Here is a 25,232-nt window from a genome sequence, read left to right on the forward strand (position 1 = left end):
TTCTTTTTTTTTTTTTTCCCATTCCTGCCATTTCATCCACTGTCTCTTCTTTATAATAACCAGACACTCTTTACACTGCAGCTTAAATCAGCAGTTGTTATATTTACACAAGATTTTTACCATCTTGTCTTCCCTTTAAAGGAAAGACATTATTAGCACCTTACATGGCATCGTGTGTTATATAGGCTTAACTTTAAGCAATACTACAATACAGCTGTTAAGTTTGGTTATCAGACAGGCATGAACTACATGCTGCAAGCAGCATGCTCCTTCACCAGTATTTTTTGCTGCTGGGATACCCACACTAGTTCTTTCCACGTCTTCTCTTCCAACTCTTCTATCAGATCAAAACATTCCCATGCTCAAGCATGTAGTAGCAACCCAGTACAATGCAAATTCTGCTGGTGTTTTTTTTCCCTTTTCCCACCCCTTTCTTTTGGAGACAAGTTAGTATTTCAGCTGGGGCAGGACATCCAGATAATTCAGTTTCCCAACTCACTGGGGAGGTCACCAGGGCCAAACACCGTGTGACTGTTCCCCACGCCTGCATTTGGGACCAGCCAGGCACCTGTTCTGTCTCTTCCTTGCTATCCTTCTCCCAGTAAGGTGGTCTCACCAGGATCCTGCTGACTACTCCAACTGTAACACACCAGTGCGTTTTACCCTCTCTGTTGGGAGCAGCAACCTGCTCCATCCTGCAGTCGCTGACAGGCAGCGCTCTGACTATCCCGTTTCCTGGAGGAGAAAGAGTGCGAGGTTGGGACTGCCCCAGACCTGTCAGTACACATGGAGAAAAGCACAGTGTTGCTTACGTAAAAGTTTTATTGGAAATTCTTTGAATACTTGAAGTACATTGAAGACTGTTTCCAAAACAATACAATTTAGGAGCCTTCACCTTCACCCAAAGTATCTGTAAATCAGCAGCTACATACATACTGTCCTTAAAATAGAATTGAGCAGACAGCTGCTAAAATAAACAGCCTTCATAACACAATCTGTGGCAGGCCACAGCAGCAGCTAGGTCTTTCCTAAAGCAGAGCATTTGTGCAGTGGTCAGGGAACTCAGAGCCTAGATGTAGCAACTACGTGTTGAAACTGAGGAATGTCCAGAAAAGAGGCACATAACTCAGCCCTAGAGAATCTCTTTATTGCTATGGCCATCCAGCTCAACACTAGCAGCTTATATAGGCAAATTTCCAGCCTTTTGAAGTAGAAAAAAAATGTGCCACACTGATGTTTTGCCTTATGAGATGTGGGAGCTGTAGCCATGTTAGGAACTGCATCAACAAATGAGCATAAGTATTTGGCTCAGGGGACCTTCTGGACAGGATCAGCAAGAATGGCGTGCTTTCTGCCAACTCCACAGCTTGTCAGTGTGAGAAGAAGACAGCAGTAGCACTGGCTAGATGAAGTTCAACCTAGTCTATTCTCCGTGAATACAGTGTGAACCACCTCTGCTGCTTTGCAGCCCAGATCGTATGTATCACCTTCCCAAGCACAGCCTGTACCTTAAGAGAAAGGTGACAGCAACCACCTGTCTGTGGGCCACTTCCTACAAGGTGGCAGAGACCAACTTCCTGAGCAGAGGTGAGAGCCAGCTGATTCATTAATTCCTTGTGTTCCTGCACCCTTCTGCGACCCTTTCCACCTGTAGAACAAGGTGGCTCTGGCTGCGGGGATCAAGTATTTGTTAAAGCCCATGTAACTTAAGCCCTCTTGTGAGCTGTTTATCTTGGAAGCTTTCTTAAATGTTTGTGCATCTTATTTTGCAAAGACTAAGCAATTTCTGTGTGAGGTTGCTGAAAAGCTGAATAAGCTAAAAAGGTTCTGGTGGGTAGCTTTCCTTCAATAAAGCTCTTACCTAGAGTTTTAGAGCTCGCATGGCCTCCCACCGAACACATCACTCAACAAAAAAGCTGGTAAACTTCGAAGCATTGTGTTGCTCTGACCCTACAATAAGCTCTATTCTGAACTTGGTTCCTTGCTCTAGCAGTGGCACAGAAATAGTGTTCTAGAGAGGAGGTGGGGTTCCCCCATCAGCTGCTAGCAATCTCTTTCAATTAAGAAAGCAGCTAAGTTGAAGAAGCTGCCACATATTGCACTAACTATAAGTGGCAGCTTAAGGAAATTAAGCCACTCTAAGGAAATTAAGATGGTTCCTCAGTACTGAGGCAACACAACCCCACTTCTGGAGAAAAAAAGAAAAAAAAAGTGGTTTAGGACAGTAAAGGGTCTTGCAGTTGCTCACTCTAGTTACACATGGGAGGAGGAGAGAACCACAAGAAGACCTACCTTATCTAAGTTTCTGTTTAGTGTCACTGTTTCTCCTCCCGTCCTTACATCAGGCAAAAGACACGCAACAGCCAAATCAACCATAGAGCACTGCCAGCCAGTCACACTGTTGATAGCCAGATCATTACAAAAATAAAATTTCAGCTAATCAAAAGCCAGCTGATTAAAAAGTACCATAAGCTCCCCAAAAATGTGCTTCTTTAAAGAAGCTGCCTTCTGAATGGCTGAAGAACACTGCAAATTCATCCATGCCTATCAGAAGACAGCTTTTTACCAAGTCCCTGCCACTCCACTACACTGATGTGTGCATTTCATTCTATCAATGGGCCCTGACTGGATGTAATGGACACATAGTCCCCAAAACAGAGTATTATATTAGAATAATCAAGTCTGTCTTAGAAAATAAATATCTTAGATATTTTCCTGCAAAGAGAGACCAGTCTCACTGGCCAGGGTTCCATGGCACACTTGCTGTCTGCAGTGATCCAGGGCAGAATGACCCGCACTACTACATGAAAACAGAACATCTTTTAAATATAGGTTTCTTTAAAAGCAATAAATATTTCTTGATTCTTAAGATCATCTATTAACCATAAAGCAGGAGGGTTTGCAAGGGTTAGAGGAAAGAATCTTGGACTAAGACTCCTGGTTACATAACCCTAAAGAAATAGGATTCCTAGTATTTACAGTTAGTTACATTTCAGAAGCAGAGACTATGAATTCAGCATCATCACAGCTGCTACGTGCAGGCTTGCCAACAGTCAACACTGGTAAACTCAGCACGGCCAAGTGTCAGTACACTCGGGAAGGAAATGTGGAAAGCGCTTCTGTAGTTTCATTCCTGCTTATCAGCCAGCATAACAGAAGGCCTCACACAAAACGACTGTGTACAGACCCAGTTTCTTAGAAGCAGGAACACAAAGGTAACTTGTATTACACAGGTCCCAAAGCTGATGTCTCTCCCTGGGCTCCAGGAACTCACACTGAAGTCAGGATGAAATGCCCCGTTCTGCGGAATGGATGTCCTGGACTTAAAACTGTTGAATCTGCTGAACTCACAGACCCTGGAAATGAGCCAAAGCTTTCTATGCTCTAACAGGATCGGAGACTGTAGGAAAAAGTCTATTAGCAAGAAGCTATACCTAGGGAACTTACACCATAGGACCTTTGGAGGAAGCATATGGCAACTTTTCACAAAGCCCCTCCACACAGAACAGAGACTGAGGAGAAAATAAGTTTCATACATTGGAGTTTGACTTCCTGTGTCCCTACTGAAGTCTTAAATTCAAAACTGACTGTGAGCAGGAAAAGCGGTCCAGAACTATGTGGTGGTGTAGTTGAGGAAAATCAGCAGACGAGCTGTACCTGCTGTTGAAGAGAGCAATCGAAGAAAGCTCATTTGATGGAAGGAACTAGTCAAAGTGAGACAAAAGGCAGAGCAGGGGCGATGACAGAGATATTTGTTGACATCATTCTCCAGGATGCCTTGAGGAGGAAGAACTGCTGCAGCAAAACTGGAAAACAGCTTCACTGCAAGGTTTCCACAAAGGCATCAAACTCTTTGACATTTTTCTCATGGACTGCCAGCTTCTCTGGTAACGAGTCCTGGAAGGGTAAAGAAGGGTGCAGATCAGGGCTCATTCACAGCAGATAAAAGGAAGCTTTAAACATGCACTCTAAGGTAAAAATCCTGTTTCTGAGTCATGCAACCCCTCTCCGCTGCTCTGGGCTCCCCTTCCAACGTGCACAAAACCAGGAGTCCTGTGGCAGCATCCAGCAAGTGACCCTGAGAAGGGCACTCTGCCCAGAGTGTGTTTGTTCTGCAGGAACAGTAGGTGCACTGGGGCCTCGCCTTGTGCAATTCCCGCCACCAGCTGCAGCACAATAACCTGCTCATGTCACTGCCTTCATTAAGTCACTTGCAGCTCTTAACCTCTGGTATTCATTTTTCCCCACAGTATGTTATAATGCCTGCGAGCCCAATACAGCACTCACCCAGGCATGACTTTCACTAGCCACACCAGGATTTCACCTCTGCTCAGGCTGCAAGATCAGGCCTAGTCTGCCGCTAAGTTTGACACACCAGAGGTAGGATTAGTTTTGGGGGTTTCAATGACAGCCACAGCAAGCATGCGGCAGCAGCTTTCAGCTTGAAGATAAACACAGCAGTTTCAGAGGGTCAGGTGTGCCACAAACAAATTTGCATTTGTCTGGAACATATGAGTGAGGGACCCCTTGGGGCAGGGTCTCTCTTCTGAGAAGTACAGGAAAGACATGGACCTGTTGGAGTGGGTCCAGAGGAGGGCCACAAAAATGATCAGAGGGATGGAACACCTCTCCTATGAGGACAGGCCAAAAGAGTTGGGGTTGTTCAGCCTGGAGAACAGAAGGCTCCAGGGAGACCTTATTGCGGCCTTTCAATACTTAAAGGGGGCTTATAAGAAAGATGGGGACAGACTTCTTAGTAGGGCCTGTTGTGATAGGACAAAGGGGTATTGCTTTTAAACTAAAAGAGGGTAGATTCAGACTAGATATAAGGAAGAAATTTTTTACGATGAAGGTGGTGAAACACTGGAACAGGTTGCCCAGAGAGGGGGTAGATACCCCATCCCTGGAAACATTCAAGGTCAAGTTGGACGGGGCTCTGAGCAACTTGATCTAGTTGAAGACATCCCTGCTCATTGCAGGGGGGTTGGAGTAGAAGACCTTTAAAGGTCGCTTCCAACCGAAACTATTCTATGAAGATCTGACTAGAAATAGTCATATTTCAGACTAGAAATAGGGAGAGCATTATAAAGTACGTATGATTCCCACAAACAGAAATTTCAGGGTTCCATACCAAATCCTCTGCCATGGACTGCGCTCCAATGTCAATGGAAAGGCTGCTGAGTTGAGGGGGGTTCTGAAACTCACGGTAAAATGTCCCCAGGTCCATTGGAAGAATGTCATCTTTTGAAAATGCTGGTTTCTAGAATCAAAGATACTGCTGTTAATTGCCATTCAGAGACATTGGCTTCCCTTTTGCCATAATCTCAGGTAAAGTCATTACCTGCTATCAGTATACATCTTGGCATTACAACTGTTGCTGCAATAATGCAGATTAAATAACTGAAGAACAGCCAAGATCTGTGCTTGGCCGAGCACTTGCAAGAGAGCATTTCCTTGGAATCTGGCTCCTTTAGGCATTAGAGAGAGGATGCCAAGCCCAGGTGTTGGTAGGGAACTGAAAGAATATTTAATTTGTAGCTGTTGGTTGTGAGTATCAGTGTCTCTGCAGTTTTGGGACCGTCAAGCTCTAGTTTGGAACCATGAATCATGGGTCTTTTCCACCCCCATTGAAAACTACTCTTCTATCATTTGCCATTGTACCAGCACCTGAAGCCCATCTAAGATGCAGGTGTTACGTGAGAGCACTGGTGAGGGCACTTACGAAGTCAATCATAACAAAGTCATCATGGGTGTTCCCTGTGCTGCTGCCACTGGAGCCCTCCGAGTGTAAGCTGCCTTGTAGAGGAGATTCAGTTTCTGGGGAGTCAGGAGGATTAACCTGCCCAAGAAAGCAAAGATGGTGAGCAGTGATCTTATGATCACATCTGTCTGTGTATTTTGACAGTGTGGGGGCAGTTAGGAGGTTGGACAATAGACACATGCTACAGCAGGGGCAGCAAACACATACTGTTATCTGCATGTCTAGAGAGCCCAAGACTCAACACGGGAGACTTCTTGAAACCAAACAAATCTGAATAACTAGTTCTTTGCTCAAAAACCAAAGTGTATTCAAGGTAGGGAATAGCATGGATGTTGCACAGGTGATGCTGAGAAGGCACATATTATACCTCTGGAAGAGGCTTACCATGGGGTCGTTATCTTCCAGCTCAACGTTCTTGGGAGCAAACATGGCAAAAGGAATGTCTAAGTTGGCCATGGTCACCTGAGGAGATTCAGCAAACAGAATTTCACTAAGATGCTCTGCTTACCCAGCACAGAAAAGGATACTGAAAGTCTTTGTCACGCCTGCTAAAAATTGCCCAAGATCACGTCAGCAGTTAGGCACGAGGCTGACAACCTCATTTAAAAGGCATAAAATAGAGAGATTGTACTCAGCTGACCTAATGCAGATACACACCCTGAGGTGGGATTGCTTATATACATCTATATATAGGCAAGGATTAACGAACTGCTACAAATTCAAGCAATTCTCCTTCATGCATGGCCTAGAAGAGCAGCCCTAGGAACTGGGCAGATCTCTAAGCTGCCCTAGCTGAGCTTAAATGCTTGCTTACTAGTAATGAACTGGTCTACTGCATGTCCCTTCAAGGAAGGGAGGCTTGCTACCAGCTTCCCCAGTTTATAAACCTGTGGTAGCGGCAGATGGTTGTGAAACCCAAATGGAGTATCAAGTCTTCCTTACCAAATTGGGTGTTGGCAAAGTGGGGCAAATTCAATGGCTGTCACATCCCAAAAGGATTTTATGAAAAACAAGTCTATGACAAGATCTGGTAGGGAAATGCAGCAGGCAGGAATATGCGCTCTCAGTCTCCAGCGTTGCCCTGGCATTAGGGTGCTTTTTGCTCCTCTGTGTAGGAACAGATGGGAGAAGCAGGGTATTATGGTGCCCTCTGAGAAGATCTACTGCTAGTTACCTGGTTAATGGGTTTGTTGACAAAAGCTCCCACCTTCCGGATAAAGATGGTCTCCAAAAGGTCATGTGGGGAGCCACACTTCCCGTCGCTGCTGTTTGATACTGTTTCTGTGTCCTCGCTGGGGGAGGAAAATAGACTAATTAGTGACTCATGGCACAAACAATATAGACAAATCACATGCCTTACAAGACTCCTTCATTTTTCTGGGTTTACTCCTAGTATTAGAAGAAGGGCAACAGAAATCTCTGTCCTTGTAACCACACTTTCTTCCTCAGTCATGAGCACAAAAGGGGAGTGGGGCACTTGTGGAATGAGATTTTTGTTTAAAGCTGGACAAAAACTATTTAGTTGAATGAGAAGTTGCTGCCAACTGAAACAGGCTTTTCTTTTTGGAAATGGACTTTTAACTTCACAATGTGCACATTCACAGCAATTCCTGTTCATCACTATTATTTTTTCAGTAATACAGTAGTCACAGATCTGTCAGGAGGTGAGGGGAAGAACCAGAATTGTATCTGTCCCTCAGGTTACAAAGGCAGCAGTCTAATACATCACAACAGCCACTGCCAGTATGATTGATTCACTGCGTGGCTATTAGTTATTTCTATGACCTGTTTTTCTTCCTACCACAGGTATTCAGAACTTTAAAACAAAAAAAATGGTTGAGTCTTCTGGAGAGAGGACTACTTAGATAACATACCCAGGAAAGTTCTAGTGCAACTATGATTTTTGGTCTCCTTATAGCAAAACCTCTGCTTAAGATATTTGACTCAGAACTATGTGACCCCAAGAGAGACTTCACAGGAAATAAATATGGTGACCAAAAAAAAAAGAAGTATTTAATTAGCTGAGAGGGGGGTGATTTAGGACAGTTTGAGCTTGCATTCTTTCCTTTTAAGTAACTTTGTGCCTAAAGTTTCTTAATAAAATAGTGAACAGATATGCGGTAACTACAACTGGTTTTGGTAACAATTCACATTAAGTCTCTGGAGAATTTAAGACTCACTTGTGAACTTACTTCATCTTGTTGTTTTACAATCAGCAAAAACAGTAGAGAGATTTTAAAAAGACAAAACTGATAATAAAGTTGACATAACAGAAGTTGCAAGGATGTTACAGTGACTAGTAGGTCTAAGTAGATGGGCAAGATCATTGTTTGGAGAGAGGCTGAAAAAGCCCCATCAGAGAAAGCTGCTAGTTGTTTTGGGGGGTGGAAAGACAGTAGTTATGCTACAAACAATAGATAAAAAGGGGAAAACAGAAAGTTTTATCTTAACAGGATTATAAATGGGCTAGCACAAGTGGTGGATCATCTAAAACCAACCTACCTACTAGAAGGAGTAGCTGCTGAGTAGTGGACTCCATCCAGTGGGGTGCACATCCTCTCTTGGTCAGCTTGAGTGCCATGTGCTGGCTGGCTAGGGATCGGGGGAACTCCCCCCTCTTTGCCTGGACCAATCAACTGATACGGAGGGGAACAGTCAAGTTAGAGATCTCAAAATCAGGCCAACACCACAGTGCAATACAGAGCAGATTCCATCATATTGGGACTAAGTTGTGGGGGTTTTGGCATATGACTGGGCTCTAGCCCCCATGGGGCTGAGAGAGGTGTCAAGTAGAAGGTGATCACCACAATACAAACTCCTCTTTATTCCCTTCCTGCTCCACTCCACTTCAGGCCTGTTTTACACTGCAGAGCTCTCTGGCCATAGGTCTTCTGCTTCGAGGACAGGAGGGGAAAAAAAAAATAAAAATCATATCCTCTTGCTACGACCTCATTGCTCCAGCTTCTTGAGGAGGGGAACTGGAGAGAGAGGTGCTGATCTCTTCTCCCTGGTATGCAGTGATAGGACATGTGGGAATGGTTCAAAGCTGCACCAGGACATGAGGAAGCATTTCTTTACCGACAGGCTTCCTAGAGAGGTGGTCAATGCGCCCAGCCTGTCAGTGTTTAAGAGGCATTTGGACAATGCCCTTAATAACATGCTTTAGCTTTTGGTCAGCCCTGAATTGGTCAGGCAGTTGGACTAGATGATTGTTGTAGGTCCCTTCCAACTGAAATAGTCTAGTCTAGTCTACCATCACTGTGTCAGCAAAACTCTGGTGTAGCAGCAACATCACGGGCAGAAAAAGACTTCTGTCAACTTTGCTTATTTGTCTAATGAACGGATGCAAATATTCCGATACGGACTGTCAGTGTATCCTATGTCTAGGCTACAGTGCTGTGCTTGGACAGCTACAGGAGCAGCAGCTCTGTAAGACAGCCAAAGTTTGGTATCAGTGACATGCTGGTGCAGGCAAACAGGTCTGGTGCCTGCTCTCTTGGCGTAGTTTTTACTGGGGCAGGGGTCATGTGGAAAGTGAGGGATGCTGAGGAGCCAATTCCCAGCTCCTGTGCAAGTTGTGCTTTCTCTATATTTACCTTACATTCTTTTCATTCCTGACAGACAGGATACCAATGCATGCACTAGTTTCAAGGCCTCTCTCAGATGTACAAGTGACACAAATGGTTCCAATACCAGCCATGCTTGTTCTACCCTCTACAAGTACCTGGTGAGGGTGTGCAGCATTCAAGCCACCAGCAAAGACCACAGGATACCCCATGTCAGCTGATCCAACTCCCAGGGCAGCAGGCTGATAGGAAAGACGAGAGCTGGAAAGCTAAGAAAGAAGAGAAAAAACAAGAAGGGCAAAGGGAGAGGAGAGAGGAAGGGGAAGGGGAATGCCCCACAGTCTGAATAATCATCAGTCACTGAAGAAGGAACAGGAAAAGTCAGAGGCACGGCACAGCATTTCAGGCTGGCAGAAAGATGCTAGATTTTCATTGGAATCAATAATGACGGTTACTTTAAAAAGTTCTTATTGCAGGGGACTAAGTCTGGGCCTTGACAAGAAAACAAGACTGCTTCCCTACACACACAGGAAGAGGCTGTGCAAGGTATGACTGACATCCAGTCACAGGGAAGCTCTGCTCTACAGGCCTGTTTCACATACTGGAAAAAGCATGAATGCCATCATCAACTTACTAAAGAGCTAATATTTAGTATTTTTTTCCCCAAAGCAACTGCATTATCAACTATTTGAACCCATTCCCATTGCACATTAAAACAGCTGATCTTCAAGGCCTGTTCAGATAGCTTCAGCCAAAGAATACAGAGTCCCATAAATGTGCTAGGTAAAGAGAATTGGGAAGCTAACCCTTGTGAGATTGCTTTAGGAATGAAGTGCTGGAAGCAGTGAAACCCAGGAGAAGTTCCTTACACACCCCAGGCAGAAATCTAGCTGGTCGGATTACATAAAACTTTCCTGTTTTAGCTTGCTTGACCTAAAGAGGAACACTTCTTTCAGCACTCTGTGTGTGATACTCCAGCAGCGCCAATGCTGACATCATTTACGGGGGTCTGAATGATGAACAGCACTTTTATTCACATGAGGCTAGTTAAGCTGAATGGAGCACTAATGACTGTGCAGGTTCTAGGGACGCTGGGTGTGTTACGAGAAAGCACTCAGCACTGTGCCTTACTACTTGTGTCTTTCACTAACAGTCCTTGCAACAGCTGTTGTTTATTTAGGGGTGCTTGTCCTGTCTTTGGGAGACCTTCATCTACAAAGGCATTTAAGCAGCCAGTCTCAGTAACGTGCCTGGCCCATTTTGGGTTCACCAGCCTTTCCCATGCACAACAAACATTCCACATATTGTCAAATTTGTACTTTCCTGTATTTGTTCTGTCATGCCAGAACTACATCTGGCCATGTATAGGATATTCTATTGACAACTCACTTGATGTGAAAAGGCCAGTCCCATCACTGGGACCTTCAAGGTGTCCGTCACCACAGGAGGAGGGGTCTGAAAATGTGCCTTTGTGACAGTAAAAACACACTGTGCACAGACACAGACACACAGAGGAAACAAGGAAAAGAAAGAGAGTGAGAGAGGGGGAGAGAGAAAGAGAGAGAAGGACTTCAGAGAAGAACTATGAAGAGCTGGATGAACTGAATGCTAGTGAAGAGGTTTTGGCTGCAGCAGCCACACCTACACATAGAGCAGAAGTCTCAGTATTGCCAGAAGCACATTCATTTTGTAAAGAATTGACCGTTTTCCAATCTCAGTGAACCACTCAACACAGGTAATATTTTAGACTCTAGTGAACACTGACAGAAAGTAACTGCCAGAGACTCTGTTCCACAGTTAATTAGAATTGGTACCAGCCAATTAGCAAGAAGAAGGCTGAGCGGATGCCAGAAAAAGCCAACAGTAATTTTTTTTCGGAATGTACAAGTTACATGTATTTCAATACATACTCCTAATCTTCCAGCATTCTGAGGGATCATATCTTGGCAGGTCTGTGCTGCACCCTTAGAATAAAGGGGACCCAGACTAAGGTGCCGTTCAAACACATTGATGTGAAGAGAGAACTCTGTCAACAGGAGTGATGCTCCAGAAGTAAACACTGTCTCACAGAGAGTACTAATGCAAAAAGGGCAATCCAAACATGGTTCAGCCCCATACCTTCTCCCAGTCATTCTCCTACCAACAGTTTTCAGTTTTAGCAAAGCTTCATTTCTGGGTATTACCCACGGCCAGACTTTTTCCTGAATTTTGGGCTACTCCACAATACACACAGACATGCTACGCAAGCTCACAGAGAGAAGGTAACACCTATTCCCTTGTACCATGCAGGTTAGGCCTCATTTCTACTAGGAAGGCAGGCAGAGATTTGAACAATTCGCCTACAGAATCACACAGTTCCCAGTATTTTCCTACACATTAAGTTGTATATAGAAAGCTAGAGAAGAATTAACTTTTTTTTTTTCCTCTTTCTAATTTACTTTAGAGGCCACTCTGTCAAGACAGCCTTACAATTCTAACTGTGGTAACAAAGACTGGCAGTTGCTTTATAAATAAGCGCATAGCATATGGCAACTATGAGCCACAGGAAAAGCAAGAATGTAGGCTCCTACTTAATGTGAATCCTCAAGGTTCATCTGGTTTCATAAAGCTTTTCCCCTCAGTGACAGCAAAGCTTCATGTCCCCTGGGGAAACGTCAACTTCAATGTATTTACATACACTATTACTGTTAAGTAACACTGGCACGAGCAAGCCAGTGGAAATTTCCTTATGAAACCTTTTGCATTTAACCCGTTTTGTGAAAAGGCAGGACACAATTCGGCCACAAACTCATCTCCTGAGCTGTGTATCGCAGAATAAGAAAAGCTTTATTCCATCAGACTTACCATGAGTGCTGGCTGATTAGTTCAACATTGCCTGATGCCCTGTCACCCAAAATCCACTTGGCACAAAAATGCTTCCTAAGAAAAGCTCATTTATAGCTCATTCATACAGTAGAATACATTCTGCTAAACCAGTCATACTAATTTCCCTGAAGCAGTGGAAAGACCCATAGCAAATTCTTTCAGTTTGGAACAGCATTCCAATTATACTTCATTCTATGTTTCACATCAACAGCAAAAGGGATTTAGAGTCTTTAGATCGTCTTTAAAAATCAGTAGAGCCATCTGCTTGGCTGGATAACAAGGCAGGACATTCCTGAATATTTAAAGCTATAGGACAACGGCAAATCTGGCCAAGTCTTCAAAGTACAGAATTGTGGAGTCAGATATATAAGGACAGTAAAAGAAGGACGAATTGGAGTTTCTCGTTTTTGATATTCAGAAGGAAACCATTATCTATTTATTTTAAAATTGAAACTTAAATGAAATTCGCATGGGTAGGTGGAATTACAGAGTATTAAGTCCCTAGTTCAATACTATGACCCAAGTTGTTTGCTGATACTTATTCCTGCTGCCCCAACTGGTTTTAGATGGTCTAACAAATACAGCTTTTGTCTTTTTCCTGCTTTTCCATTCTGCAATGCAGAAAATATGACTCTGCTATAAGCATTTGCCTGATATTTCAGTGTTTCTTTCTCAATATCAGTCTATTACCTCTACTTACGCTGCCTGGCATCAATCTCTTGAATTCCCCTTCTTGCAGTATTGGTATGTGAATGTATAAGTACACTGCTATCCTCTTCAAGCACATCTCAGCCCAGCTACAGGAGTAGGTTCGTTTAACCTTTCTCAGTAATTCAGTCTTTCTAGTCCCCTAGCATTTTGTTGAAATCAGTATCTAACTAGGTTTTACTCAGAGTGTAATGATATAAATAACTCACACATTAAATTTTAATTAGCAGCAGGAGGCTGCCTGTTTGCACAGTAGTTGATATAGGAGTATGCACACTACCCTAACACTGATTGTTCTATCTAGGAGTAAAAAGAGCCTGGTTCCTCTTACCTGAGATGGAGGAGAGGTGGAAAAAGACGTGGTACACACTTCTTGGGAATCTTCTACTGAGGGGTATACTGCACCATTGTCCTCACCAGCTCTAAAGCAGCAAGAAAAGAAAAGCTTTCTAACTGGAAATATTCCTTAAAACAAACAAATAGTAAAACACACTGGGACAAACACTGCAGGGAGGTTGAGAGTATTTGGGGGGAGTTGAAAGGAGAATTATCTGAGTGCTCTCACATGCATTTTAGAGAGGACAAACCTCTCATCTACAAAGAGAAACTAAACTCTGGTCTTTCCCCAGTGGAAATATCTGGACATGCATGCCTCTGGACACATAGTTCTACAGCAGGATTAACTGTTACACTTTCAAATTCCCAAAGGCAGCCAAGGTTAAACATCCTTTGTGTCCAAGTGCTTCTGTAAGACATTTGGGAAAATACTGGGGCTTGCTGCACTCAGTCTTCTAGATGTGAGGAGAAAAATGTCACCCTTCCTCATATGCTCAACCATGTCAATATGATTGACACTAATCCTCCAGTCTCCCTTCCCATGCAGTCAGCAAATAGTGGAAAAGGCTCTGTATTTGGGCATAATTGATGCCTTCACCATGGCCCATGACTTCAACTCAGTATTTCCTCACCTGTAATTGCAGGGATGCATGGGTGAAGAGCTGGGATAGGGACGGTCCACAAAGTGATCAATGATAATCCCCATGATAGGAGGGGTCCTCTCAAACTGCCTGCAAGGCAACAAGCAATGGTGTTATTGGCTTTTTCTCTCTGTTCTCATCCCAGTTCATGGTGCCCTCACAGAAAACGCTTGTGTCTGTTCATGGGACCAGAGCATCTTTACAATTCAGCCCTGCAGCTCCAAGCATGCATCAACAATTTGGAGTTCTAGAGTCTGGCTCAGGGCTACCCAAATACTCCCCTTGCTGCAAGACTTAAGCATGAGAGAGAGTATTCTCCATGAAGGAGAATCTCAGCAGGAAAGGATAAGCAGAAGGGAAAGATTTAGGGGCTCATAATATGAGGGGTTTAATAGTACATTATTGTAAAACAGTTTCTGGCATGATCACATTTTCTCACCTGGTTGACATGAAAGCGAGGTTGATTCTGTAGGCACAAGACAAAGTGATGGTGCCCACTGGGGTACCCACTGTCCCAACACGGACTGACTGGAAACCTATAAGGTTAAGGAATGATTATTAGCTTCACTGATTATTTATGTTCCATACTTTTCTATTTTGAGATTACATTATCTTATTTCTATAGTGTTTCCGTTATCCCTTGCAATCGAACTCCAAAGACACACATAGAACCCATGACAAAACAGCAGCACTAGGTTGCCTTGCTGGTAGGCTCCATCTACAAGAATTCTGATGTTGCTTCCTATCTTGGTCTAAAACATTGCTCTGAAGTGCTTCTTTTTCCTGCGTAGATCACGACCTCCTTTACCAGTCCTGCCCCTTATCAACATACTTCCATATTCTTATTTCAGTTCTGGATCACTAGAGTCAAAATGGCAATTACCCTAGATTTTGTCCAAGTACCACCATTATACCTGTCACCTTATGACATGACCCTTCACTGGCAGATCCAGATAAAAAGCATATGTAAACCTCAGACGTAGTTTTCCTTATGGCACTTAGGAACAGTAATAAATGGCTAGCCAGTGTGGAAAACAGTTCTGCTCTAGTTTGTGTGTGTTGCCTAATCATACCTTCTCCCAAGCCACTCAGTTGCACTTCACCAAAATATATCCTGCAGGAAAAGGAAAAAGAAAAGGTATTAGGTCCGTTGGGGACATAATGCTATACATATCCTTATTCCTTATTTAATTGTATGAGTTGAAAGGCTGGAACTAGTTTTCCTCTTTAGAAAAAAAACAAAAGTGGCTAGAATGCCCATCTAAAAAAAACCTTCCAGCTACTTCAGAGGAAGACACGTCATGTAAAAAGAAAAAGGAAGAGAAAACAGTAGTCTAATCAGAAATTTCTCTTTAAGTTTTTTAAGCCTCTGTGGCAAGTTTACAGTTCAGAGCAAAAATGTGAAGTGATATAAACTTCACGGACAGCTCTGAGTCTAAAAGCTGATACTCATCACACAACATAGAAGATTAACTGTGCTGTAAAGAGACCTGCTCTTAGGTATATGCCAAACCAGCAATGGAGGCAAAAATGAAGAAATTGCTGGGATTTCTTTTTAAGTTCTCAGCTGTGCAAATGATAACAAACCTGAGATTTAGAATCATCTAAATTAGCTATGCAAACATGTCAAAGATTTTTCTCAAAGCCAGAAACAAAGACCGGAAGGTGATAACCATGAACCACAAGCCAGTCAGAACTCACACGCTAATGAGAGTTCAACTCAGTATTTGGATGAGTAAACTGCAAGACCTACCGGAAGTGGAGCTGAGGATGCATCTTTAAAATGGAATAGCAGGAGAGTCTGAATCTATACTGCAAAAGTATGCATTGCAGTTATGTGCAAGGTAGACAGGCATTTATCAAATACAGGCCAGACACTGAACAACTGGATGCTAATAAGCAATTTAACCAGTGCTTGCACGTAGGGTTTTTGTACTCTTTCAACATGGTAGGCAAACACCAATACTTCACAGCCTGTGCTTAGTTTTCCTTTCAGTGGCTCAGATGGAGGCTATAAGGTGATATGTAGCCCAAAGTTCTCTTCTGTCACTGATCAGTAGTATTTAAATCCAAATAATTTGAATTTATTATCACTCATCCCTTTTTACCACATTTGCAGCTGCACTGTGCAAGTCTAGAGTCTCTGCTGTTCATATTTCAAATGGGGAATTTCATATTCTGCTTTACCTGTACAATATTACATATTCATGGCCTTGTTTCCTTGAGAGTCTGTAGGCTGGAGTTACCCTGGTTATAGCAAGCAAAGACTTCAGCAGTAGAGACAGCCTGTTGTATACAGTGTATGAAACTTTGATTTCTTTGTCACACCTATAGAACACAAAGGAAAAAAATAAGTCTTTTGTTCCCAACTAAGTTTTTTGGTTTTGTTTGTTTGTTGTTGGTTTTTGGTTTGGTTTTTTTTTTTTTTTTTTAAAATCAAAATGAGTCCAGGCCATTTGTTTAATGTCAGTTTTATTGCCAAAATGATAAAATAAAGCCTTGGTGTGGCTACCTGTTATTGACCAACCAGCTAAGAGTCCCACTTCAATCTAGTCACCTGTTGTAGAAGTAATTGCTGAAAAATGCCATGCAGCCTTCTACTAGACAGAAACATCTTTTCAGTATTAAAAACATTTGTCATTACTGAGTACATGAATTCTTGTATCTGGGAAGCATACTAGTTGTAATGGAAGAATGAAGAAGGAATAAAATTACTCGTTTATTTTCCTGATACCAATATTAAACAGTTTGACTACTGCACTAGACAAAGAGGGGACTTCCCTCTGAATGGACCCAGGCCACACAGCCAATATGGGCTCATTCATCACCATGGATTGAGCATGCTTCCTCATTTCATCAGCTAAAAACCACACACACACAAAGAAAGTGTGAAGAATGCACTTACTTTTCATTCATTTCTAGACACCAAATTTCCAGCTCCATGGAGTCCCCCTGGATCAGAGAACGGATGGCAAACAAAGACTCATTTCAGAACATAAACCTTTTCACATCTCATTAGTGATCAGCAACAGCCACACCTCTCAATGAAGATGTTTCTCCTGGCTCCCACTTTCTTGAAATGCAACAATAGAAAAAGGTGCACTGGAAGTCTCACTGCACAATTAGATCACCTGAGGGAATACCTTCCTCAGAATGGCTAAGCTTCTTCATGGTCTAAGATGCTAGATTTTGCTACTCTATCATTTGTGTGTTTGGCCTCAGATATTTGCAGTGAATTGCTTCTGTTAAACAAAACATTTCTTTTCATTAGCATACTACCTAACTTCATAAATGAAGATATTTTCACATTGTCTTGGACTAAAGGCCAGGAGCTCTGGTAGGTGACCTTAGATTCAAGTAAAAAAAAATGGCATCTATTTTGACTCAGTTCTCACCTCTGAGGTTTTGAGAGAAATCTCCACACACATAGACCGTCCAACAGCAGGTAGTTGTCCTGCCAGGGCTTTCTTTGCTTCATGAGTAACCTCTGGTATATCTTTGATTGCCAAATTGAACTGCAGAATGAAAGAGATGATTCAATTTTTTTATTTCTTTGAAAAACTGCCTAATGGTACACTGCAGACAGACTCATAGACCCATATATAACATACTAGGTCAGTGTCCACTGAAATATTTATGAAACAGAAAATTTCCAGATGGGCTCAGGCTTTTCATATTTGCAAACATTTCCTTGGCTGCTAATTCAAATGTTTTTCTTGATCCTGCCATAAAAATCACGTTCCTTTTTCCTCACTTGAGTCCTATCTTCACCCACACAGTATTTGAGTCTCTTCAGTTTTAATAAAGCCCATTACTACAAAGTCCTGAACTGCAGAGTTGCAAACTTCTGGCAGAAAAGAACTCATCACCCCACCCCCAGCAGATCTTGGAAATGCGCCTTCGCTGGCAGGAGTTGCTGAGAGGTATCATTTAGCTCTCCTCTAATCAGCCCTTTAGAGCCCAGAGTGACATGTTGCATGTGAACAACAATAACAAGAAAAAAAACCCCAAAAACATCACCAATGAACATAATTGAATATAGTAGTTATTCTATGGATAGTTGTTATAATCCGCACAAGACTGTAACTACCACCTTGTGTTCTCAACACACACACACACACAAACAAACCCCAACAGTTATGGAGTTGCTTTAAAAAACATGACTTTACCCAGTCAGAGCCTGTTGGGGAGGATGATGATCGGGTACAGATTTTCTCTCCAAGTCGGGCCTGGACAATTACTTGTACCGTCTGGAATAGAAAGGAGAAGATACACACTCATGTTTTGAGCTCAGGAGAGCCCTCAGTTCAGAACCTGAGGCAGACGAAGTCCACGTAAAAAAAATGAAAAGGCTGACCAGGATGTAGAGAAGTCGAGTTTGCTATGCTAATCTTCAGGTCTAATAAATTTAAATTATTATATGTAACAGGCAAATGTATTTCAGGCAGAAAATAATTTTAAGCTGACCTTTCTCTGCAATAACATGAAGTGACTAAGTCAATTTTGCTATCAGGAGTTGCAGTTTTCAGTAATACTGAAACAAAATTTACAACTATATCCTGAACCTGGACACCTAAATGAAAGTCAACTGAATCTGTACATTTATAACATAGCCATTGTCAGAGTATCTACTTGCATCTATGTACCAAGAGAGGCCAAATTTTGTAATTACATATGAACATAATTCAAAAGAACATTCTGGTATTATTGCTTTTGGATGCAATATAAAAATTTAGCTAGGCTGAAAAGAAAGAGTGGAGTCTAACAGAAGATACTACCTAGCAGCTGGATGGTTAGATGTGTTGATAGGAGCCCAAAGCTGACAGAGGTGTGAAGTACCTATAACTGATTCTACAGCAGGACATTTCTGGGGGAAGGAAGAGGATTTGAAGGTAGAAAAAAGGGGAAAAGGTGTTTTTCTAGTTATTCTCAGGAATCTCCTAAATTTGACATCAGCTTTTTTTGCTTTGGTCTTTAGCAAAACAAAAAAAAACCCACAAACCCCAACCTTGTTACTCTAGCCACAGCAAGTATGGCTTTTCTTAAACAAGAAAGAAGAGGCATTTTACCACAGAAGAAAAAGTTACCTTTAAAGCAAAAAATTTGATGAACTTGTCCAGGTCCTTCCTGTCCTGGGAACTGAGATCAGTGTCCATTGCATATGGCAATCTGAAATATAGCACAGGCGTGGGAATGAAGTCTTCCTTCAGCTTTCTGTTTTGATTTCAAGATTTTGAAATATTTTGCCATTAGAGACTACCTGAAAAGAAATTATAAGCACCAAAGGCCTCTGCCTGTCAAAATCCTAACATGCTAAGAACTTTGGGGGGTCAATGTGAGAGATAAACGCGCATGAATAGTTTATCTGGTCAGTGCAAAAGATACTAGAAAAGAAACAACAAAGGGGGCTCACAATTAAAACTGGGTACAAGTTCTCCAATTTTGCTAGCTTAATTAAAAAAAAAACAAACAAAAACAAACCCAAAAAACCCCAAAACACCTCAACACCACACTGACTGGATTCTATACCAAGCTATCCATCAGACACGGCAGTCTCTGCTTCAGAAATAATATATCTTCAGTTATCAGCACTGATCAAAGCCAAGCCAACTTGTTTTCTTGAGCCTGAAATTCTAAAACCAGTATTCCAGTGGTATTTCAGCAGATATGAAATCTATATAATAAACCATTGCTGGAACGGGCTACACTGCTTCTTTACTTCCAACAAATAGTACTTGCAGTAAACCTGTACAGCTACAAATTTACCTACAACCAACATTTTTGCCAAGGGGTAGACCAAATTATCTGTTCACTTCTCTTGAAAGCTCTGTCAACAAATACTTAGCTCCCACATTCACACTGCCTTGTTTTTCAAAACACGATTGTTTCTAGCAATACAATGAACTTGCACAGCGCCTGAAGTGAGGCAGGCCAAGGCACTACTCAGATTTCTGCCACCATCATGTCACATGGCCTGGGATAAATCACAATTTTTCTGTCTCTCAGTTTCTTCATGTGTAAGTTAATAATCATATAGAGACCATGGGGAGGAATGCTTTAATTAGCAGCATTAATTGTACTTTTTGCTCATAAGCCTTCAAAGCATTAATTCACTCTTACTTCCTGTTGCTGTTTTTGTTTTGAGACAGCTAATCAGCCTGAAGCAGCTTGTCAAACATCATGTATTTATGGAACGTGCTGCTCATCACAGAAACGTTGGCGGTCTAAGGTCAGTGAGCACGAGCAGCTGCCATGCACAAGGTTACTCTACTCAGTGGTCAGTCTTTAAGCAAAGACTGAACTTGCAGCAAGGTACGCTATTCATACAAATTAAAGCTTAGCAGGACAAAGGGGCTCATAGCCCTGTTCACACAGAAAATATCATATAATCTTTAATGACTACGCACATCCAGAACTTCTATTTAAAATATCTCACTTAATAGCAGTAAATGCTTATTTTAAGTAATGCTTTAGGAGCATCATCCAAGAAGGGCTGCTAGATGAGAGTACTGCAATTTACAGAGCATTTTATAGAGAAGAGTGCTGCTTTCTGAATGACTTGATAAAAAGAAAGCTGGACATCTAATATGGCTGAAAGTTCCTAGGCTACATTCATACTGCATCTCCTAGCGCTGTACTATTCTCATTACAAATTATAATTTAATTTGAGAACTAACAACACAAGCGAATCAACATTAGATGCATTATCAAATTATCCTTTGGATATTTTAACCTCCTCATCAAAAGTATTATACTTTCTTTCCCTGACTTGACCTCCACTAGACAGAGATTACAGATCTTTTCTACTGTGGGGGGAATGCAAAAGGAAGTCAGCACTTACAGCACTAGATGTTTAACTGATGCAGCACACTAACTTAAAAAAAAAATTAGCTTTTAGAATAGACACTTCCCACTACAAAAAAATACGCAAGAATGACCTGTTATTATTCTTTTGACTTAAGTAAGTAAAGCACTGTAAGGGCTGAGGGGACCCCGAGATCTACAACAAAACCTGTCTGATATGGGCAATAAAATACTGCATTAAAAAAATACATCTTTTTCTCAGCAAAGAGAATGCTGACATTTAAATACCAAAAGAAATCAAATTAGCTTTTAATGTGAAAAGAAGTGAGAGGGCATTTCTATGCGACCCCTGGAGAAAGGTGCAAGGAAGTATATATCCTGATGTTGTAGGAGAGCTGTCAAAGAAAGCACCTACATTTGCCTTATGGGGCTGGGCAAGAATTCTGTTATCGACTATTGCAAGACATTCGGGAACTAATGGAAGGTGTTAGGCTCACTGGTCTGTTAGGAAAGGAAACAAAGCAGATCATCAGCATGGTTCTCTGTGCAGCATAGGAATTAGTTCTAATGACTACATACCCAAATATCTCTAGAGAGGAGAGAAACAGCCACCAGAGCCATGTCTTAGATTCAGGGTTCAAAGAATGAGAGCTTCACGGTTCTGCCCTGCTGCAGCAGAATTGGGATTCTTCCTGCAAGATCTCAAACTACCTGTAACATTCATGAAACATTTGGAGATTCATACTCTTACCTCTCAAGCTCCAAATGCCAGCAACAGTTGACTCACCAGAGCCTAAAGTAGAGCAGAAAGTATCAGGCAAGGCTTCCTGTCACGAATCTGTAATTTCAGGGGGAAACTGGGACCTTGGAACTCAGCTCCTGACATGTCTAAAGGCTGTCATCTCACGACCACCATCTCCTCATTTTTTCAGGAGGGCCTCTGGTGATTACCTGAGATCTGCTAAAGCTTAGGACAGTGTTCCCCTTTAGAATAATTCTTGATAAGAGTCAATATGGGCCTAGACTTACAGCAAACATTTTATTTACAAAAATGCCTCAGTACCCTCAGGTTAGCTGACACCAGCTGACCTGAACAGGAAGGAAATTCTTTAAACTTAGTTTCACCAAACTCATTCAACTTCTCAGGTACTGTAGGTTGCAATGCCAGCATGGCTCCTTGTGAAGTGCCAGTATCTGCGCATATGCTTAGCTCAAGGAAGACGCTGTCTAATTTTACACTGAATAACAACTAGAAGGAAATAACCTTTGGTCTAGGTTAGAAACCCACAGATGACTGATTCCCCCTCAACCAAGTAATCCCTTAAATAAACTGATACCTCACTGCTTTAGCCTTACACATAGGCTGTTCACAGGTAAAAACAAGCATCTTGGCCACACGGCTTTTTGCTTTGTCTCCCTCTTCCCGCAACATCCATTTTCATGCAATTGCCTTTATTTGCATGCCTTTGTCTCCACTTTCCTCTAAACAGAAACGTCAGAGGCAGATGTTCAAAGGAGAACTGCCACGTGTGGCTCTTTTGACTAAAGCCTTATTCTTTCTCACAAGGTTATGAGGCAGAGAAGAATACTAGGCTTATCCAACAGTCTAACATCTAAGCATTGTGCCTTATACACTCTACTGGTATTTATACTCTCCTTCTCCAAGGAGAAGGACACATCAGCGTAAGCTGATGGCACCCTATTTGCATGATGCAACGAACTGCAAGAGCCCTCCCCTTCATGCCTTGGTACAGCCCAGAGAAACTACAGCTACCAGCATGCCATGCTCCAGTCCGACAGCAGCAGCCCCGCTGCCTGCAGATACCTGTAACCCGGGCACACAACTGGTGCACAGTAACACCTGTGAATACTTGCATTACAGTATATGTTTCATACCTGGGAATTTAGTGTGTATGTCTGTTTGACACTGACGGACATAAATGTGAAAGGAGCCGAAGCACCTGACACATATCAGGCATGACTATTGCTGCTGGGGAAAGTATATACAGGCTGCTTCCATCACCTCCCTCCTCTGAGATTTCACTCTGAGCTATGGCTGCTACAACTTAAAGTCATCGTGCTTTCCTTTCAAACAGATATTTACCAATGCAAAATAATTACTCATGGTTCCCATCCCAGAGTGAAATTAAAAAGACCAGACGGAAGAAGCAAGAAGGGCTGTCATTGTAAGGAGAGGGCTGTGGACAGCTCTCATCCCAGCTGTATGTTCCCGGTTACCTGCCTGCGCCCCCCAGACCGGGCTTCTTGTCCCTACCACTCTTCCAGAACTTCTTTGTTAATACAGGACCCAAATCCAATCTCTGAGGATGTCCTGTGTGAAGCTCCAGAAAAGCCTCGTTGAATCATGCAGGTAAACAAGAAGCACATGGAAGTTTTTGAAGCTTTCAATAGAGTGCCTTTGATAAATAGGCTTGACTGCCAAGAAAGCTTTCCTAGAACATCCTCTTCAATGACTAAGAAGCTTCACTGCAAGCAGGTATTTTGAGCACATTAATAAGCAACTATAAAAAGACGTCCATAAAGACAGCACTCTGTTTCAAGGCTGGGCCTACAAGTCAAACTCCAGTATCCTACAATTACTTAAAATTAATCTCCATTTTGCCTTCTTAGTAGGTTAGTCAGAAACCTGGGGAGAGGGAGAGGGAGGAAACAGTTCTAAATTTTAAGGTGTGCCACTCTCATTCTTTAAAGTTTATGGATATTTTAAAGAGAAGACTAGAGTAGCTTCTAGCAGAAAAACTGTTTCACATAATATAAATATTCTGATGAAATCAAAGGCTCTGTAGTTCACTATATGGTTAAGTTTTGACTGATAAAGAGGCAATTTTTCCTGCTGATCAGGGAACAGATTTACTTCATAACCGATAAATGACTTCCCAGCTTAGGAAATATCTTACTAAAGCCAGCACTGCCAGCTCCACTGGCTTAAAAACAAAATTAAGTAATTCCTGTTGACCGGCAGTTACATTGTGTACTTTCCTAAGGTCTAAAAATGGTGTCAGTCCAAAGGTCCATCCTCTCATTTTGTTTGTCAGGCCAAAGTATACAGACTCAACCAGAATCTGCTTCTACATACCCTGTACTACAACCACCAATATAATCACCACGTCTCAACTTTTGTGTGAATACATGTTCAGAAAAGTTGAGATTATACAATACCATTTAAGCAAAATAAGGTGATCCTGTATGATCCTTCCGGACATCTAAACACAGCCTGGCTCATCTGAATGACTTATTTCTTGCCACAAGAAGGAGGGTTCCACCAAGTCAGGCCACTCCTGCAATAATCTGGAGATGCTCTAAACTTCATTTGCATAGCCAACTAATTTTCAGCTAAGGCAGTAATTTACCATGTTTTTCCCCCTTACAATGTGCCTAGTCACACCACTTTTGAGATTTTTAAGTAGGCAGTTTGTAGGCTTAGTCCAAAGTCTCCCTTTTCTACCTGTTCACTGACATGGAAGGTGTCTCTGCTCCCACCGAATCCACGGGAATGACTCTGGTGGTGCCCTAAGAGCCACAGCTCTAACAGGAACGAAAGATGCGATCAATTGTAAACCCCTCATCTTTCCTAACAGACAGCAAACTCACATGTTACAGCAAAACCATACAATGGACCGTGGGGTCTGAAGTTCTAGGATTTCTAACAGGCTCTGAAACATTTTGATTTTACAAGACACCACTTGGAGAGATTTCGGCGGGCCACATCCTTCCCAGTCCCACTGGCAGTCACCAGCCGTTAGGAAAACAAAGCCCAGCCGCCGCGCCCCGACACGGCTGCACCAAACCCTGACTTCAGCGAGCAGCGAAGCGAAAGTAAAACGGAGACACGAAGCCGCAGCCGAAGGCTTAAGCCCCACGTCCCGATCCCCTCCCCTCGAAGAACCGCCCGCAGGCTCCCGGAGCTCCCACCCCCTGCGAGGCCCTCCCCGGCCCCGGGACCCTCGGCCCGGCCCGGCCCCGGTACCTGCGCGGGGGCGGCAGTGCTGGCAGCGCGGCGGCTCATCCCGCGCGGAGGCCCGGCTGCCCGAGGGGGGCCCGCCGCCCCGCTCCCCCGCCGTGCCCCGGCGTCTCCTCAGCGCCCCGCCCGGGCACGGGGAGGGATCCCCGCGGCCCCGGGCCCGCTACCGGCGCCTCCAAGCCCCAGGGGCCCCGCGGCCGCCCTAGGGCTCCGGCCAGCGCCCCTCCTCCTCCACCTCCTACTTGGTCCGGGGCCCCGGCGCCCGGGCCGGCGGGGGTCTCGCAGCCGGTCGGCTCCGCGGCGGCTCGCCGCGGGTGTCAGCGCCTGTGGGGGTGCGGGGCCGGCGGCGGGGGTCGGCCTGCCGCTGCCCTCAGAGCCGCGGCCTGCGCCGCGCCGCCGCCATCGCCGCCGCTGTTTGTTTTCATCCGCTACGGGCGGGCAGGGGGAGGGAGGGAGGGAGGGAGGTGCCTGGGTGTCCGCGGCGGCACTTTCCACACGGAGCCGCCGCCGCCGCTCCCCGCCCACCCGCGCCACACCGGGCCGGCGGGCCGGCAGGGGAGGTAGCCGGG

The 25,232-nt window shown here is 43.4% G+C and overlaps 1 protein-coding gene across 6 annotated transcripts; it reads right to left on the minus strand.

Annotated features, from left to right (window-relative positions):
• Window positions 1–810: 810 nt before the first annotated feature.
• On the minus strand, window positions 811–24,987 carry ATG13 (autophagy related 13). Of its 6 annotated transcripts, XM_050897045.1 has the most exons (18): window positions 24,906–24,987; window positions 18,965–19,046; window positions 18,047–18,127; window positions 17,273–17,392; window positions 16,783–16,829; window positions 16,065–16,205; window positions 14,951–14,991; window positions 14,317–14,413; window positions 13,869–13,967; window positions 13,232–13,322; window positions 10,717–10,815; window positions 9,486–9,596; window positions 8,264–8,397; window positions 6,936–7,053; window positions 6,146–6,223; window positions 5,723–5,839; window positions 5,132–5,260; window positions 811–3,897 (listed from the first exon to the last, which is right to left on the minus strand). In XM_050897045.1, exons 2-18 carry the CDS (start codon window positions 19,031–19,033, stop codon window positions 3,820–3,822), a joined length of 1,650 nt encoding a protein of 549 aa, XP_050753002.1. In that variant the 5' UTR covers window positions 19,034–19,046; window positions 24,906–24,987; the 3' UTR covers window positions 811–3,819. The 6 variants fall into 6 exon arrangements, with proteins under 6 accessions (XP_050753002.1, XP_050752997.1, XP_050752999.1 ...); XM_050897040.1 differs by lacking the exons at window positions 10,717–10,815; window positions 24,906–24,987 and adding an exon at window positions 24,670–24,750; XM_050897042.1 differs by lacking the exons at window positions 10,717–10,815; window positions 13,869–13,967; window positions 24,906–24,987 and adding an exon at window positions 24,670–24,750.
• Window positions 24,988–25,232: the final 245 nt, after the last annotated feature.

This window comes from Gymnogyps californianus, chromosome 5 (assembly GCF_018139145.2).
Source record: "Gymnogyps californianus isolate 813 chromosome 5, ASM1813914v2, whole genome shotgun sequence".
Lineage (NCBI taxonomy): Eukaryota > Metazoa > Chordata > Aves > Accipitriformes > Cathartidae > Gymnogyps > Gymnogyps californianus.